We start from the raw sequence: 18,439 nt of genomic DNA on the forward strand, positions 1-18,439 counted from the left end.
AGGCATGGCACAGGTAGGGGGAGATGTTGGGTTCACTTCATCTGCCTGCCCTGTTTGGAGAGGTGGGACTACAGGAAGTGTCACCTCCAGATGGCACCTGGAAGTGGTCACATTAAAGAACAGGAGTGCTGAGAGCAACAAAGAAAAATACATATCATATCTTCTCTAGGTCACCACTACAGTGCTGCTGGGACCTGTCCTGGGGCCACTTTGCTGGCATAGAAGCCAGGATGGGCCATGAATGAAGCTCAGCATTTCCTTCAGCCATGCTTCACTCCTGTGCATGGTGCTGAAGGAGCTGGAGGACATGCTGAGGAAGAACCTTGTGGGCTCAATACGTAATCCTGTTCTCCTTCTTGCTCAGCTCCTCTGATGTGTCTTCACTGCGGAGCAGGAGGCAGCATGAGGTCCCAGTCATGGCCGTGGTGTGGATGAAGGTGGCTGGGTGATGAGGCATCCTGGAGGGGCAGATGGGTCAGAATTTGGTGGCAGAGGTAACCTCATCCCAAAGGGGATGATCCTCTTACTTGGTGATGAAAAGATGTGGAGGATGAAGCTATTTCTCTGACTTTCCCTTTAGCACCCAGTGCTTTAGCACTTAATGCTCCTCTTGCAGGGCATGGTGTGAGCTGTGGGATGGGGGTCCTATGCACCAGCTGCAGCCAGTTAACCCAAGTATCTTCAGCCCTCACCGGTTTAGAGGGAAACCTATGATGCCTGGTGCTGGCAGTCTGCACCATGAGGTCAGCTTCTGTTTACTATTTTGTCCCCTCTCTCTGTGCTACAGGGTAGCTGGGGCAGATGGAGAAAGGTCTGGAGAAAGCAGGAGATGGAGGAGCACTTCTTCCAGGGAAAGCCCTAGACACTGCCCCAGCAGGGCTCCCCTTCACTCCCACCCATTCTCTACCTCCCTCATTTCAGTTTCACCCTTCACTCTTCTCCCATGGCTCCCAGAGGTGTCCTGCTGGAGGTCCCAGTGTGGGACAGGCTTTCTGTGGACAGGGGAGCAGAGATGCTCACCTGCCTGTGATTTGTTGTGCTGGCTCTTACAGAACCCAGCGTGTGGGTGCAGGGCTGTAAAGTGCTCCCTGGGTCCCACCACCACCATGCCCCCCTTGGGGTGCTGGCTCCCCCACCTCTCTTCCCCCCCCCAGCCCTAGTAAGCACCTCCAGACCTACTTGTGCCTCTTTATTAGGGAGCATTTGTACATTTATAAAACAGTGATGCACATCTCTCACATTTACCATCATGAGGGCATTCGCGCCGGCCCTCCTGCCATGGTGCCCGTGCCCACCCCACTCGGGGCTTGCTGCTCTGGCTGGCAGGGAGGGAGCCACATCCTGCACCCCCTGCTTGCTGCAGGAGACCTTGGTGTAAGGCTGGTTGGCATGGCCGTGGCACGTCCCTGGGCTAATGTGTGGCACCCCTCTGGGGACACTCCTGCTAGCAGGTTGGTGTATGGGGACCCCATGGGGAGCTGGCACGGGGTGCTCTGGAGGGGCTTTCTGGGGAGCACCAGTGTGCCTGCCCTGCTGGGAGGCTTGCTGTATGTCCCCCCATGCAGGGGGACATGGTACACCATGCAGCTGGGTGCTTGCACCGACAGGGAACATGTTTACACATGGGTGCATATTTTGGGGGTTGTTGGGCCACGCATACCCAGAGCCAGGGCTGCTGGGCACATCACCAGGCTGGTGCTCTGGTTCCTGCCCTGCATATCCCATGTGTGGTGCCTTGAGGGCTTCAAGGATGATGGCTCCTCCTGTATCTATGGCTTTGGGCACAGCGTGGCATGGCCGTGTTCCATCTGTGGGCACCAGGGATGGGGACCAAACCACCAGGGCCAGGAGCTGCCTGGCTGCACCCCAGCCTTGCCCAGAGATCCCAAATTCCTGCCCTGGGGTCCCCCTCTGCCGAGTGTGTGTTGAGGGGGGCTTTGCCAGCTTGCCCCCCCTCCTGAGATATTTTGGGGCAGTTTGCCCTGCGCTGGTGTCTGCTACAGTGGAGGGGGTGGAGGCAGTGTCTGACAGGACAGGGGGAGTGCTGTGGGTCCTGATGTGGATCCTGCCATTGATCCCACCATCTCAGGGCAGGCAGGAGGACTGTGGGTGCCGGTTCTGGCCAAGGCTCCGTCCAGCAGGTTGGACTGTGGCTGTCTGGGTGGTGCTCGGCACGGAGCACCCTCCTAACTGTGTACAGTCTGGGGGAGGCACAGCGGGTGCTCAGCACCCGGGAGTGGGAGCATGGTAAGGGGTACGTGCATGGTGCAAAAGAGCAACGACAGGCAGGGGAGCCAGGGCAGGACCCGCCGCGCTGCCTGGGCTGTGCCGGGCAGCTGCACCAAGGGATGAGCCACTTTGGGCAATACCTGGGCAAGGAGAGGATGGGTTCACAATGGATTGGGGCAGGAGATGGGGGAGGCAGCAGGTTTGTGGTGCTGAAATGACTGGGGACTACTGGAGACCAACACTGGAGTGGGACAGGGAGTCACAGTGCAGGGGTCTGGCTGGGAACAGTGATGTGGGGCCTGCAGTCCTGACAGGCTGCAGAAAGTTGGGGAAGGGCAGGCAGATGTTTGGAAGGGTGTCACAGTGGTGGTGGTGCCAGGGGTCAGGGTGGTGCCATGCAGGTGTGGCTGCAGTTGGGGTGTCCCTGGACTGGCTGTGGGGGCCGTGCTACTCAGAGAGCTGCCCTGCAACACTGCCCTGCCATGCAGCAGGAAGGCAGGGAGGAGGTCCCTGGGCAGGGAGAAGCTGTTCCAGGCATGTCTCTCTCCTGGGGGGAACCATGCAGGGCAGAGACCACCACTCAGGAGGGATCAGCAGGGGAGGGCTTGGAGGGGCTCATAGGAACCTCAGCTTACCCTCTTCAAGCTCTGTAGTGCCAGGTCCCCTCTGGCCCACCACCTGCTGCTCCCCCAAAATCCTTGGCATGCCCATCCCCCTCCATTCCGTGTGCTTGAGACTGGGCTGAGCCCAGGTGCTAGGGGCAAGCAGAGGGGACAGGCAGAAGGACCAGGGGGCTGCTCCAGTGCCAGTGCCAAGGCATCTCCAGTGGCATCACTGGGGGCGCATAGTGTGGCTGGTCCTGGCAGTGGGGTGGGGGAGGTGGGGGCCTGAGCCCACCACACCCAGTGCCGCAGTCCCTCTCCATGAGAACGGTGGGGAGGGGGTTGGCAGGGGGCTGCCCCCTAACCCCAATCTTGCCTAACAGGCGAAGTCTTCGAAGACACCCTGATGAGGGTAGTGGTGGCGGTGGTGGTGGTTGGGCAGGATGCCTGCATTGTAGGTGCCCTCCACATGCCGGCCCAGCGTCTCACAGGGGCTCTGCAGGGATGGCAGTCAGTGAGGTGAGCGTAGACTCTGTGCACCCTGCTCACCCCCAGTCCCCCACCCAGCATAGCCTGCCCATAGGAGCCCCCCCCAGTGGCACCCATCTTTCTACCTCCCTGTGACTGCCCTGACTCTGCAGCCTGAGGGCACCAAAAGCAGAGCCACACTGTCCCTTGGGCTTGGGACCATGTCCTTTCTCCCTAGGTGGGGGCCCTGTCCTTGCAGCCTGCGGGCAGCCCACCCCTGTGGGAGTACCTGGTCCTTTGTTTCCTCCAGTCCCAGTGTGGCGATGCTGCCCGAGGGCTTCTTCAGGGGTGGCTTGGAGCGGCGCAGAACTCGGCTCACCCTGTCTCGGATCACCTGGGTGCAGATGGGGGGGTCAGACCCAGACCCACACGCAGGTGGCACCCTGTGCGTGGATACCCCAGTCTACATGGAACTGTCACCTGCTTCCCTGCCTACCCAGGGACAGTGGAAAGAGCACCTCTGCCCACCACCCTCCCTGCCCTCAGGTCACTGAGGAATGCTGGGTGACCTGTTCTCCTGCCACTGCCCTCCTCTGGGTGTTCCCCAATTTGGGGCTGTAATAACCCTCTAGGGTGGCCACCCATGGTATGCCCTCCCCACGGAGCCCATTCCCCCCTCCCACTGCTGAGACACATCCCTGAAGGCTCAGCACACCTCATAGATGTAGTCCAGGATCTCCAAGATGGTGAGGATGCTGGCACCAATGAACAGGCCCATCTGCCCCCCGATGTCCCCTGTGGGGGAGGAGGAGGAGATGGTCACCAGGAGATGCTGTGTAGCCCACTGTGAGCCTGGGGTGGGCCAGCAGCTCTGTGGGCAGTGCCAGGACTGCTGGATGGAGGGGGACAGCGCAGTCACAGGGGGCAGGATGGAGAGAGTGGGGGACATGTGGCATAGGGGAGAGCCAGCAACATTCCACCCTTCAGCCAGTCTGTGGCTAACTGGCTGCTGCTCTGTGTGGTCCCTCCCCCACCACACCCACATCCTCCCAGGGCTGGGACCCAGAGCTCCGGGCCTCAGGGCCCCACAGTTAGGTGAGGGGAGTCACCGAGAAGTCCAGCAAGGTCATAGGCTTTCTTCTGCTCAATGGCTTCATAGTTGAGTGCTTCAAAGAAGATGTCCAGCACCAGGAAGTTCTCCCTGTGGGGATACCACTGTGCTCAGCAAGGAGGGCTGGTCACCGACCCTCCCACCCCCACTGCCCACAAACCTCCCCTGTACCCCAGTCCTCCATCTCCCAGGTGTTCCCAGGCCCTCGTGAGTTATTCAGGCTGGTGCAGTGGGGACATGAGCAGGGCATGTCCCAGATGAGGACATGGAGACATCTGCCCATAGGATGGGGAGATGCTGACCGGAGGGCTGGAGGGACAGAGATGGATTGGAGAGATTTTCCAGTGGCAACACCCCTGGGCAGAGGATGCTGCAAGGACCTTGTATGCCAGAACCCACTCCCCACATGCTGCCAAGATGGAGGGTGGAGGCTCCCCAGGTCCCCATCCCCCTGCCCACCTCTGGAACACCCTGGTGCTGGCAGCTCACCGGATGTAGGTCTCGTTCTTGTTGTACTTGCGGGCGAGGTAGCGTGCCGAGCCCTTGTTGGGAATGCGGACCATGGAGATCTCCTTGCCATAACGTGTCAGGTTGCACGGCGTGGGGCAGCTGCAGCGCTCCTGGCTGTCCTCCACTGCTGCGTCTGGGGGCAGGCACCCATTGGCATGGCTGCAATCCCCAGCTCCCTCCCTGGGGGCACTCAGCTGGCCCCCAGATGCCCACCCACCACCGCACCTACCCAGTGTATGGTCAGCACACTCAATGTACACATTAGGGGAGCAAATGGACTCATTGCCTGTGGAGAAACAGCTGGTTGGGAGGGTGGGAGTCTGGCCATATTCTGCCCCTCACCCTTGAGTCACTCCCCTAAAGGCAGTGGGGCAGAGTATGGAGGAAATGGGGATGAGTGGTCCTTGGGTGCAGGTTGGATGAGGCAGGGGTGGTCTCTAGGTACAAGGCAGACAGGGAAGAGGCTGACCTGTGGTGTAAGGAGGGTAGGACAGGGGCCGACCCACTGTGTGGAAAGGATGGGATGGTCCCCAGGTGGAGAGGGATGGGGCAGGGGGATCTTAGAGTCCAGAGGAATGGGCAGCAGAGTGGTTGTTGGGTGCAGAGGGATGAGGAACTGAGGAATGCTGGGTGCAGAGTGATAGGGCAGGTGTGATCTTTGGATGCAGGATGCATGGAGTTGGGGTAGCCCTGGGCAGGACTGTTGGGGCAGTGAGGTGCTCCCCACACCATCATGCACACCCCTCACCTGGCATGTGGACCATGCGGCAGTGGCAGGTCTGCACCACGGCCTCCTTCTCACACTGGAGGCGGCAGGCAGCGATGCTGTAGGTGTCATAGCCAGGCAGCATCTGCTCCCCCTGCATGCTGGCCCGGCAGTTCCCCCACGGCTGCGGCAGGTAGGTGAGCTGTCAGGGTGAGAAGGGCATCTCTGCAGGGCTGTGCTGGACTGCATGCCCACAGGCGCCTCCGTGGGGACTGTGGGGCATCCTGCCTTACCCGCTGCTCCTGGCAGGACACGAAAGTCTGGAAGCCCGGTGAGACACCAAAGCCCAGCTGATGGATATAGGGTGGCTCGTCCTGGCTGTGGATCTGGACCCGGATGCCAGCTTCAAATGATGTCTCGTCTGTGGGAGAAGGGCAGAAGTGCTGCGTGCCTGCACTGACCCAGCAACTGCACCCCTCTGATGTCCTGCCTGACCCATAGTCCCCACCCACGGTGCCCTCCTGCCCAGCAACCCCTCCCTCCTAGCACCCTTCACCTGTGCCCTGCCCGAGCCATAGCCCCACTCACTGGTCTCTCTCCAGATGGGCAGGTACTCTTCCTGCTGAATGTCCAGCATGATCTCCAGCCCGTTGCCCATGCCACCTTGGCGGGTCACACGTGGATTCTTACGGTCCCCGTTGAAGGTGTAGCACTTACCATAGCGTGTGTAGACCTGAGGATGGAGAAAGGGGGGGGTAAAGGAGCAGGCAGGGATCTGGCAGGTGTTCTGCAAGCAGGTCCTAGAACCCATTTCCAATTCCATGGAGGTGCTAGAAGGGAGGTACAGTCTTGCATGGCTCTTGGAAGGGCTCGTCTCAGTCTCACTCCCCATGATGCTACTCCTCTACCCTTGCTGAAGCAGGGGTGAAGCATCACTCCCAGCACCTATGGGGCAGCCCAGCTGTCATGCTCCTGCCAGGAGGAGACTCACAGGGGCAAAGTGCTGGGGGCCACAGCGCTCTCCCTGAAAGCGACACTCCACCAGCATGTCCTCGATCTGGTGGCCCAGGCGGTGAAAGAAGCTCTGCATGGTACGCTCGGAGCGGCGGGGAGGCAGGAAGCGCGAGTAGTTGGCCAGACGTGTCAGCCGTGCACGCTGGTCCTCCCCCAGCACGGCCAGCATCTCGGGCACCAGCGAGCGGTTCTCCTGGGACAGCCCCAGCCACTGTCCCACCGAGTAGAGGTCAGGCTTGGTGAGGTGCAGGAAGCGTGCCCGGTTGGGGTTGCAGAGGGTGACGGCTGGGAAGCGGAGCTGGGGGGCCCAGGTGAGGCGTGCCCGGGTGTGTACAGGGTGCGAGAGCAGGTGGTGCAGGCGGTCGGCAGCGCCGGTGGCCAGCAGCCCCGCAGAGGCCAGGAAGGCCAGGCTCCAGAGCAGGCGACGCAGGCGGGACTGTGGCCGGGTACACATGTAGTGCAGCCCGGGGATCCGGGTGGCTCGCAGGATGCCAACGGCAAGCTGAGCAGCGCTGCTGTCCTGAGACGGTGTCAGAACTTCCCCGTCCTGGCAGCAGGCAAGGGGCAGTGGCATGGCTGCAGGCAGGGTGGCTCCTCTGGGATGCAGAGGTGCAGGCTGCCCCTGAGGCTACCCAGGATCCCTGGTCCCCTCCAGGGAGCTCTCCCTCCCCAGAGGCTCTTGCTCTGCACCTTCCTGGAGATGAACGTGGCAGGCGCCTTCCTGAGCTGCTCCGGTGACGGGTGAGGGGAGGGAGAGGAGGGGGCTGCTACAAACACGCCTTTCCCCAACCTCCATTCGGGAATGGAAAATTCCTCCTCGAGCCAGGCTGGGACGGGGGGTTGCCTTACCCCAGGCAGGTTGAACTGGCCGCCTGCAGTGTTCCAGCATGATGTGCACCTGTGTCTGGATAGTGATGACCTGTCTCAGCCACACTGTGTGAACCCTGTGCCTCGGGATGCTGCACCTCAGCTCGTCCCCATTGTCCCTTGCCATGCATGGCACTGCCACCCCCATGAAACCCTGCTTGGACCCCCAGGGTCCTCAACTGTGGCTGCTCTGGGGCTGGGGACCATGCCCCATGGAGGCAGGACAGCGCCAGGCCTGGGGGGCCATCACCTCCTGCCAGCGCTGCTTGGGATCACATCTACCTTGGGCTCCAAGGCCGTACCCTGGCATCCCTGGCCCTGCTGCTGGGGACCTCAGTTCATCTGGTCCCTGTGGGGTGTGAGAAGCAGGATCATGGGTCAGGAGGAGTGAAACCATTTGGTGGGAGGCTGCGTGGGAGCCCACCTGAGCCTGGCAGGCGCTTTGAAGTGACGGCAAGGCTGTGATCAGAGCGCAGCAGTAGCGGGGGGATGTCTGCACCCGGCTGTCAGTGTGGCTGGCAGCACCCCGACAGCCTGTCAGGTGCCTTCAAAGCTCAGTACCGCAGTTCCCGCAGCCTCTCATCTCCTGCTGCTGCTGCTTCCAGGCACCCGCCTTCGACATCTGCCCAGCGTGGGCTGACATCGGGTGCGGGGGGTGGGTCTTGCAGTCTCCACAGCTTCAGGTCAAGTTAGGGCTGCTGTACCTCTTGAAGGGCAGCATCCCTAACTCAGTTGTGCCCGGGCAGGAGGAGGGCAGTTGGTGGCAGGAGGGATTGGAACAAGGGGGGCTCCAGATCGCCTTAGCAGTGACTCCCAGCATCATCTGTGCCACCGGCCTTGACGCCTGAGCAAGGCGTAACTTTAGCCATGACAGGGAACCGCGCAGGATCCCATCTGGCAGCTTGGTTACAGGTACAAAAGGAAGCTAGGCAGGTCAGGAACAGGATAGGCACCGAGGGCAGCACCCAAGTGGTGCAGGGCAGTGGACCCCCCTCCATCACACTCCCTACCCCGCTGCAGGGAGAAGCGCAGCCCAAAGACGCACAGGGTTCCAGTTCTGGCCCTTGCTGGCACCCCGCACTCCACACGCCGCACTCGCGGCGCGGGCGGGTGCGGGCGGGCGCTCTCCGGCAGAGGGCAGCAGGGCCCCGCGCTCCGCCCGCACCGAGCGCCCCGCGCCGCCCGCCGGGCCCCGCGCCCTCCATGCCCCGTCCGCCCGCACGGCCCGGACCCCCATCCCCAGGGCAGACCTCGAGCCAGACAGGGCCGCTGAGCTCTCTGGTTCCTGCCGTAGCTCCGCCGCCGAGTTCAGCGCCGGCACCAATACCGCCGCGGGCTCCCTGCTCCCTGCATCCTCGGGACGCCGCGGGTCACTCCATCGTAGCAGCCCTGAGCTGTGCCCTCCAGCCCCCCTCCTCCCCCCTCCGGCTCGGAGCCCGCTCCTTTCTGAGATTTATCACGGCTGTGAGCGCCGGCGGCTGCCAGCCTGATACCATCAGCCCCAGCACACTAGGGCAGCTTCTATATTAGTTTTCTTTAAACGGAGGATGAACTCCCCAGGCTGGAGAAAATGTCATTTCTCTGAACGCTTCCATCTCGTGTCTATTCAGACATCTCCGGGCAGCATCGCAATCACCCTGGAGCAGGGTGAGGGATGGGGATGAGATGCAGAGGCTGGGGCACATGGGGACAGACAGCTCAGGGACAGGGACCAGTGTTGTGCAGGGTTGGAGGAGAAGGTCCTTGTGGTGGTTGTGGCCTTGTCCCCTGTCTCCTGCAGCCCTAGGCAGGTGAGGGAGCATGGGGAGAGCAGGGGTGCCCGTGGCATCCAGCTGAGTTACTCACTTGTCGACTGCTGGGGTGCTGAGGCCAGCTGTGAAATCACACTGGCGAGAGCACAGCACAGTCCTGAAGGGCTTTGCCTTTCCAGCATGACAAATCCAATTAGATAACAGGGAGTGCATGAGGAGGAGGAGGAGGAAGGGCAGAGGAGATCCTGCCTGCACCAGGAACATGATTTTCTCCCTGCAGCTGACCCAGAAAAGCACCTTGTAGGCTGTAGCAAACATGTCCAGCCAAGAACAGCAACTGGGGCATGGGCCTCTCGGCACCCTGCTCTGCTTGCTGGGCACTTAAGAATCTTGCAACCTGAGGGGCAGGGTGGCAGCACATCCACACCTCGTGCCAGTGTCCTCACTGAGCCACTGCATGACGGCATCCCCACGCCACGTTCATGTACAGGGGAGACCCCATTAGGGAGGTAATTTCTTTACATGATTCTTTATTTCCTTCTCTCCGCCTGTGAGACACGCTGACCTTGACAGAGATAGCTGCCTGTACCTTGGCAGGCAGATCCTAGTCACAGATTGGTGGGGGCCCTGTCATCTTCCTCCCCACCTCACAGGGCTCTGGGGCCCCCCAAGTCCTCTTCATGCCCCTGAGACTTGCCTCCCTGCCCTCTGCTGTGGGGAGCCCTATGGGAGCAAGGTACTGACCTCCAGCATCCTGACCCTGGCTCACGCCAGTCCACCCGTGAGCTCTGGGGGCACAAGGACCAGCATCATGGGCTCCCGGTCCCCCATCCGCAGTGCTGCCAGCCCATTGTGCCAGCCTCAGGCTGATCCCAGCTCACGCAGGTATTTCCGCAGCTTACATGGCTCCCTATGGTATTTAGCCTCTGGAAGACGACGTTAAACATTGCAAGCAGTGACAAATCCTGATTGCTCCAAGGAGACAAGAGGCCACACTAAGCTTCCAGCCAAACGTTTTCATCCGAGAGAAAAGAGCTGTGACGTGTGTGGTGCCGGCGGGTCCTGCTCCTGCATGCCTGGGGCACCCAGCCCTGCTCCCTCATCCCCTCTGGGACATCCAGTTCTGCTCCCACATACCTGCTGGGACATCAAGCCCTGCTTCCACATCCCCGCTGGGACATGCAGCTGACCAGCAAGGTCTGAGCATGGACACAGAATGCAGGAGCGATCACCGTAGCATAGGAACACTCCTGAGAGCCCTGCTCCAGTCATGACTGGAGCAAAATGGGGACAGGGACATGAATGGAAAGACACTGAAGTGCTGCTCACCCTGGACTTGGTAGGGATGCCAGCCCAGAGGTAACCTTGTGAGTGATCTCCAGGTAACCCAGCCTAGAGAGCAAAATAGCATGGGCAAAGCTGTGGCATAAAGGAAAATAGCCTCCAAAACTGTAAATGCTGCTTCCTGAGTGAGTGCAGAGAGCTGGAGGCACAGGGAGCGGCTGGAGGCACAGGGATGTTCCTGTACAGGGGACATGGTACAAGAGCTGGGGCCAAACTGGGGTGATGCTGGTAGAGCTGGGGCAACAGCACACCCATGTACACTACCCCCTGCTTTGCTTCTGCCCCCCACTGTGGCCATCCCAGTCCTGAAGCCCAGCTCTGCTGGAGTCCCTCCCCATGCCACTGGCCCCTCCGTGGAAGCCCCCCCCTCCCCAGCAGCCCATTCCCCCCGCACGGCACAGCCAGGCCCCGCCTGGGTGCCCCGGGAGGGAAGCCGCAGCGCTGACGCCAGCATTACAACTGCCCGGGATATGAGATCCGCTTGGATTCAGCAATTTCAACTCATTTCAAGCCCGATTCTGCAGCAATTTTCTGAGCCAGTGGGATGTTTTTGCCACTGCAAACGTCCCTTCTCACAAGCGGTCGCACCATTTCCCTTCCCTGCTCCCGAGAGAGGTTTGGGAATGGTGCCAGTTTGGCTCTACTCCAGCTCCAGCAAGTAACACAACCATCTCCCACACTAGCAGCCCCCCAGTGCAGCCTCCTGCCCCATATGGAGCTGCTGGGATAGCTCCTGTGGGATGCAACCCTGCTTATTTGGGCTGGATCTGGTGCCTCTATGGGGCACCGGGCTTTGCATCCTCACCCCAACAGAGCAGGGCACTTTGACCCTGAGCAACACATGCCAGTGTTGGTCTGGGCTCCTTATTTCCCTCCCTGTGAAGGGCAAAGCTCTGGAGCATCTGCCACAGCTCCCTGACCTGCCTCCAAAGGAAGAGGGAGAGCAGCGTGGGGTAGGGGGCCAGAGGATGCTACAAGCATATCCCAGAAGGGCCAGGACCTCCCCTGACACTACTGCTGTGTCTCTCTGTGTGCCACAGGACAGCCCAAGCCAGCTGAGTCCCCTGGGCTAGGCCTGAGCCAAGCAGTGGAGACGTGGGCACATGGGGCTGGCAGAGCCCTCCTTAAGCCAAGCAGGCTCGCTGCTGGAATACCAATTGCTCAGCTGGGCTGCAGACTGTGCTGCTGGCCAGTGCAGAGCAGTGGGAGACACCTGGGCCCCAACACTGGGCAGGGCAAGCAGGTAATCACCAGGCTGCTGCATCAGGGCCAGCATGTAGCCCATGTCTCCAAGAACAGGCAGGATCTAGAGCAGGGTTTGCTGCTCCTGGTGGGTCAGGAGCATAGAGATGCAATGCAAGGCAGGGGGATGCATTGTGCACAAGGGCAGACACCTTCCCAGCACATCTGCCCCAGTCCTACTAGTGACTAGCAACGCAGGGGGACGTTGGCACCATACAGCTTTTAGGATCAGCATCTGTGACAGCATGCCCAATCTTGTGTGCCAGGGAAGGACCACTCCCTGCAAACCATTGACCCAGGAGCCCTGCAGTGGCCAAGCCAGGAGCCAGAGGGATCTGTGCTGCCAGAGCCACATGGAGCCAGGATGGCTGTGATGCAGAGGTGAGTGGCTGGGGACCCCAGGTTATCACCTCTCGACCCCACTGCACAAGCATGGCAGCACACAGCTGCCTCCAGTAGGAGAGCAAGTGCCATTGCATAGTTGTGCTTTCTACTCCTGCTGCTCCTGGGGGGAATTTGTCCCAGCATCTCACTCATTTCAAACCTAAATTTATTCATGGCCAGTTTGTACCATTTGTTCTCATGCCAGCATTGTCCCTTAGCTTAAATAACTCTCTTCCCTCCCTTGTGTTTACTCCCTTGATGTATTTATAAACAGCAATCCCATTCCCTTGCAGCCTCCAGCCTTCCAGCCTGCACGTGCCAATCGCTTCTGGTTTCCTCTCCTAATTCAGGCTCTGCCTGCCTGTGCAGCCCGGCACAGCATCTGCTCCAGCTCCACAGCCCTGGCTGCCCAGGGCTCGCACACTTCTCTCCTGCTCCATCTCACAGCAGCCGTGGGGCAGCATCTCAACCCAGGTTGGGACTGCTGCCCCAGCCGGGGCTAACCTGCTCCCTGCAGATCTCTCGGCAGCTTGTGCTCTGATATGGTTTGTTCGCATTTTAAAAAGAGTCCACCAAAAGGGACGCCTGAGCAGATGAAGGAACCAACACCAAGGGAATTGCAGAAGATGAAGTGCCAGTGGCAAAGGTGCGTTGCAGTGCAGGGAAGGGGCGCAGAGAGGTGTCGGCGGGCAGTGAGATGGGGGGGCAGGAGCTGGGGACGTCCATCCTGTCGGCAGCCAGCCAATATCTCTGAGATGCTGATTGTGCTGCCTACCTACTCCAGTGTCTCCCTTAGTACATGAGTGGGGTGCTGGAGCTGCAGGAGGTTTCTGTCCCGTGTTTCTTCCTCCTCCTTCAGGAGGTGCACAGGGTCCCTATGGGAAAGATACGCCTAAGCTGCACCCCCAAACGTGCCAAAACGAGTTTGCCGAACTGCTAACACACTCCCTAGCTTGGGTTTGGACTGTGCTGAGCAGCAATTCTGACATTACTCTGTGCATCCTCCGGCGCTCTCCAGCCGGCTTCCCACCCTCAGACACCCCCGCACCGGGCACGCCGCCCCCGGGCACACAGCACAGCACGCTACAGATAAGCGCTGGGATGGGCTGCAGCTCAGCCTGGCTGCTGCAAACCCAACAAAACACTTGCATACACAGGGAGCAATAGTGATGGGTTTGGGTAGTAGGCTCCCCTTGGCACCCGGAGGAGACCCAGCACCATAGGTGGTGCACCATAGATGGCCCGTGTCTCTTCTCCCCAGCACCAGGGAAGGCTCCCCAGCCCTGTGGTTTCACACAGATGTAGCACTGAGCCCACACATCCTGCAGGCTGGAGGAAGCAGGGAACATCAAGGATACCCGAAAGTGGGGTATGCTGTGTCTCCGGGGCTCCTTTGTGGAGCTTAGATAGCTTCTGCTCTCTGGCAGTTGTCACCCCCCAGGGACCCCAGTACATCACTGCCTCTGCATGGTGCTGTTTGGGCGCTGGTGGCTTTTGGCAGCAGATACTGGGCGCCCCTGGCCTTGCCTTGCTCCCCTTCGCATGTGGGGCGCTGCGGGGAAGTATCCCCCTCATCCTCCCATCCCTGCAGTACCCCGCGGGCAGCGCATTCCCCGGGGACCGCTTCTCTTTGAACGCAGTCGTACAGGGAGCGCTGCCGGCCGTCCCCAAAGGGTTAACAAGCAATTTCCTTTGCTGACAGCTCGGAGACCGTTCACTATCGACTGCGGGAGAATAAGAGGGGAGAAGCAGTGAGATAAAAAGGCAGCAGAGCTGGCACCGCCTGCTTAATCCCAGCGTTTAATCTGCTGGGGCAGCGCAGGCAGCCTTATCTCGCCGTCCTTCTGCTGCTCCATCTCATTACTGCTCCCACGGCTGCCGGGAGATGGGGGAGCTGAGCCGAGGAGCGGGGCCCGGGGCAGGGATGCCGCCTGCCGCCCCGCTCAGCAGCCCCGGCTCCTGGCATCACCGCATCCCTCGCTGCTCGGCCAGAGCGGGGGGACACACGCAGGACTGGGCGCACACGCTGCACCCACAGAGCGTGCTGGCTCATTCCTGGCGCTGTCACACAGCCTCGGGGACACACTGCCAGTGTCACACTCAGTCACACGTTTCCCAGTCACTGAGCTCCGGTGGTCTAGCCTGTGCGATGTCCAAGCCCTCACGGGCTGATGAAGGATGCAGGGCTCCGTGGGATGGTGCGCGTAGGACACAGTAGGGCCAGGACCGCAGGCAGGGAAATGCCACCTCGTCCTGCATGTCCCTCCTTCATCTTCACCTATCCAGGTGCTCCCCTGACGGATGCCATACCAGCCTCGCTCTGTCTGCTCCTCCCACCAAACACCACAGCCATTGTCCCTGAGACACACCTGCCTGGATCTGGTAGACCCTGGAGCCTCAGGGAAGGGTTAGGCAGGAGGGGAGGGGGGCTGCCCCCCAGGAGCCGGCACAGTCCCTCCAACCGTGGCATTTATCTGTAGATCCACAGCACTGACACTGTGCAGACGAAGCCTTGCACTTGCTGGGTTGTCACGGGGGTTATCCTCCTGCCTACGGATGGGTTTACACTGATAAGATTTATTGTCACCCTGGCTGAGGTGCTGCCAGCACCTCACTGCCTGCTCCTCTTGCAAGGCTGTGCTGCCTGCCCTCATGCCTGAAAGGCATGAGCAGCACTTCAATGAGTGGTTACCAGCAGAGTGGGTCCCCAGACAAAAGGACAGCATGACCCTCTGCTCCCTGCTGCCAGGGCTGATGCGTCCCCTCCCCACCTGTTGCAGGGTGCCTCACACACCCTCTCACCCATTTCAGCAGGATGCAGGGGGTATTGGTCTCTGAGCCGGACCGTGCTGAGCAGAGCTCACCTCTGGGCTGCCACAGATTTGCTGACTGTGCTGGCAGTGCAGCTGCTGTCACAGCAGCTTTGTGGCTCTTCTGTGTGGTGGGGGGTGACTGGGACTCATGGGGCTGCTGGGTGGCTGTGTGTGGAGTCAACGCAGGCAGGGTGGCCTGAGCAAGGAGGGAGGGTCAGACCCCATTCCCCAACTGCTGGCAGAGCGGCTATGGGAGCCAGAGCCTTGTGCACCTTCTACCCCAGGGTGACATGGGATGAGCAGAAATACCCTCAAAAGGGGAATTTGGCTCCAAGGCATTCTGCTATGCCCTGATCCCTCACCCTCTCCCTGCTGCCTGTGCCTCCACCACACTTCCCACCACTGATTTCCCTGAGGCCAGCAGGGATTGTCCTGAGCCACCTGGAGCAGCCAGGCAGGGATCGACCCAGGCTAAATCCCTGAGCAGCAGGAGGGGTAGCCTCCTACCAACATCCCCCCCGTCCCCAAAATCACCACATAAGCCCTGCACAGCTCTCCTACCACTCTGCTCCATCCAGGCTCCCACCTCTTCCTCTTCTCCTCCCCTCCAGTTGCTAACCTCCGACATTGCTGGGGGCTCTGCTCTCTCCGACAACACGAATTTGACTCCAGCGTGTCAGAACTGAAGGAAACAACATGCAAACAAACAGTCTGAGCACTGCCTGCACCCACCTCCCCAGGGCCAGCTCAGGGAGCCTGGGGGCCAGGGGGCCAGTTACGATAATGATGTAACACGACAGCACATCGGGAGCCCTAGTGAAGTGGGGTGATCACAGCCCAGTGGGAAAGGGCTTGTTAATAGCTGAGCCCTTTTAGCAGAGATTAGGGAGCTGCGCGGCTTTGATCTTTGATTGCCAATTTGCATCTTGAAGGCGCTGGGACCTCATCCAGCCTCAGCGCAACCCTTTGTGGTTATCTCGTGGCTAATGGATTTGTTCTTAATGCTGGAGCGTGCAGGCTAAAGGCTGATTAAACCCTCTCCGCGGCGCTAAATCAATGGAACAAACATGATAGGGGCTGGCTTTCCCCAGCCTGCGAGCTCCCGGGCAGAGGGGCTGATCAAGAGAGTCCCAGCGTTCTGGCACTGACAAGGGCCCCCTCCTTGGGGCTGCCAGGCAGGGAAAGAGGCACAGGCATTGTTGGGCAGGGCCAACCCTGCAGTCCATATCCTTCTACCCATGTATTCCCATCCTATGCTCGCTATGCAGGAGGTGATGGCTAGGGGTTTTAGGACTCTCAAGGTGTCTGGCCCTCCTGGATGCCTGGGCCACACTGTCCTTGTGCTGGTCCTCAGCAGCTGCAGGAGTTCCTCAGTTGTCACCTCCAGCTCCTCCCAGCTCCCGGGGTTTTCTGTGGGAGCAGGGACATGTCCTGAAAGGGATGAGATGGGGCAACCTGCCCCTGCAGCTGGAGGACTGCTTCCCCTTCCCAACACTCCTTTGCCTCCCACACACAGGGGAACAGCTCTGGGACCTCCCCTCTCCTCTGTCCAGACTACCTCCCTTTACCCCTGCTTGAAGCCAGCACCACGTTCCCAGGGCCGCGTGCTGCCCACTGCATTCCATACATCACATGCTGTGAGCAGGTGTATCTGTACACACTTTCCATAATGCCTGTGGTCTCTGCCACATGCCCAGCTTCAGGAAAATGCAAATCCCACTGCGTCTGCAAGCAGCACGAGCAGAGGGGACAAACTGCACCCTGCCCATGCAGGAACAGCTGGTCCTCCATCCTACCTGCTGCCTGGGATGTGGGTCTGGGGGTTGGAGCTGAGCACCTGAGACAGGAAGGACTAAAGTTATGAGGAGTAGCAGCTGTGGGGATTAGGAGCCATGGGAAAGAGGGTTGTGTGGCTGCAAGCTGCGAGGAGACTGGCTGAGAGCATTTTGCAACCTTTGCTTTTTGCAGGGCTCATAACATTGCCCTGCTGCCAGACCAAAGCTACCTACAGGTTGACAGGAGCCCTGAGCAGGGACCCTGCCCCAGGGCCCAAGCTGCCTCTGCCAGAGGATGAGATATGAACTGCAATACAGTGAGGTTCAGAGCAGTGCCTTGCTGGGAATCAGTCCATGGGCAGAAGGTGCTGGGAGCAGCCCCATGGGCCCCAGGCTGTGCCCATGTCAGACTCAACCCTAGCAAGCAGCTGCTTCAGAGGCAGCTGGGCTGCTGCACAGCGTAGAGCGGGCGGGATCACACACCGAGATTCCCATCGACAAACCTCACTATTGAAACATCTCCCCTTTGCCAATATTTGCCAAGCACAGGAGATAAAGTGGCTACAAGTCATCATTGCTGGCATTTCTATCCACACAAGCTGGCGGCAGAGGGTCAGCTGGGCAGGCAGGCAGACCCTGGGGGTGGTGGGGCCCTGGCAGCTCAGCTCCTTGGGCCCCCCCCGCACCCAGCTCCTCAGTGAGCAGTCCCTGTGCCCTGCTGGCAGCAGAGTGAGGAGAGCCAGGACCCCTCCATGCTGCTACACAGCACCTCTGCCTGGGTGGGAATGGATACTGCCACCATAGTCACCACTGCCTCTGTTGCTCTGCCCTGGGCATCAGCACAGTCCCTCTCCTGCACCCCCACCTCTGCACCATGACAGTCATTTCTACTTGGTCAGCATCACCCCTGAAATCCTCAATGCAGCACCAGCCTTACTGCTCCAGCACTGCCCCATCCTCTCCATGTCATCCCAGTGACCCCAGTATCACTGCCCTGCCCTGCCTGCACCACACAGTCCTCTCTCCCCATTGTTCCAGGCTGCCTGTGCAGCCTCTGCAGCAGCCCCTGAGCTGGTAAGGCAGGACACGATGTAAGATACAGCTCCTGGAGGAGAAGCCCAGAGCATTATCAGCACAGGGAGTTAATTAAGGTCATGTCAGATGATAAGGAAACAGGATGTCAGAGCAGCAGCAGTACAGGGGGGTCAGAGCCTGAAAAACTCCCTCTGAAAAGCAGCTCCACCGAGATGTAGAGTCAACCAGGTGCTTGGGGACAGAGAAGGTGTCATGGCTGCACACGCAGGGCTCCAAGGATGGCACCACACATGCTGTACTGTGCAGGATAGGATGGGATGGAATGGGATGGGGATGAAGGTAGGATAAGAATGGGATGGTAATGGTATGGGAATAGGAATGGAATGGGGTAGAATAGTGTGGAATGGGATGGGGATGGGATAGGGATGGGATAGGGATGGGATAGCATGGAATGAGATGAGAAGGGGTTGGGTAGGAGGCCTGGCTGTGGTACACTGTTTCCTGGGTAGGGAGAGCCAGCTGAATGGTCCTGGTTATCCACTCCTGTCCTCGTGCAGAAGCAATGCACATCAGTGTGACCAACATGAT

General features: G+C 60.0%; 1 protein-coding gene across 1 annotated transcript in view; it reads right to left on the minus strand.

Moving 5' to 3' along the window:
• Window positions 1-1,176: 1,176 nt before the first annotated feature.
• The window catches only part of ASIC4 (acid sensing ion channel subunit family member 4), a 29,194-nt gene continuing 11,931 nt past the window's right edge, over window positions 1,177-18,439 (minus strand). Inside the window, exons 2-10 of the mRNA XM_050340267.1 lie at window positions 6,215-6,359; window positions 5,920-6,047; window positions 5,669-5,828; window positions 5,150-5,206; window positions 4,900-5,053; window positions 4,409-4,500; window positions 4,015-4,094; window positions 3,589-3,693; window positions 1,177-3,327 (exon numbers count right to left, since the gene is read on the minus strand). Of these exons, the coding sequence (XP_050196224.1) occupies window positions 3,208-3,327; window positions 3,589-3,693; window positions 4,015-4,094; window positions 4,409-4,500; window positions 4,900-5,053; window positions 5,150-5,206; window positions 5,669-5,828; window positions 5,920-6,047; window positions 6,215-6,359 (1,041 nt within the window). The 3' untranslated portion in view covers window positions 1,177-3,207. The remainder of the gene's footprint in view (window positions 3,328-3,588; window positions 3,694-4,014; window positions 4,095-4,408; window positions 4,501-4,899; window positions 5,054-5,149; window positions 5,207-5,668; window positions 5,829-5,919; window positions 6,048-6,214; window positions 6,360-18,439) is intronic.

This window comes from Myiozetetes cayanensis, unplaced genomic scaffold (assembly GCF_022539395.1).
Source record: "Myiozetetes cayanensis isolate MyiCay16 unplaced genomic scaffold, myiCay2020 scf9, whole genome shotgun sequence".
NCBI lineage: Eukaryota > Metazoa > Chordata > Aves > Passeriformes > Tyrannidae > Myiozetetes > Myiozetetes cayanensis.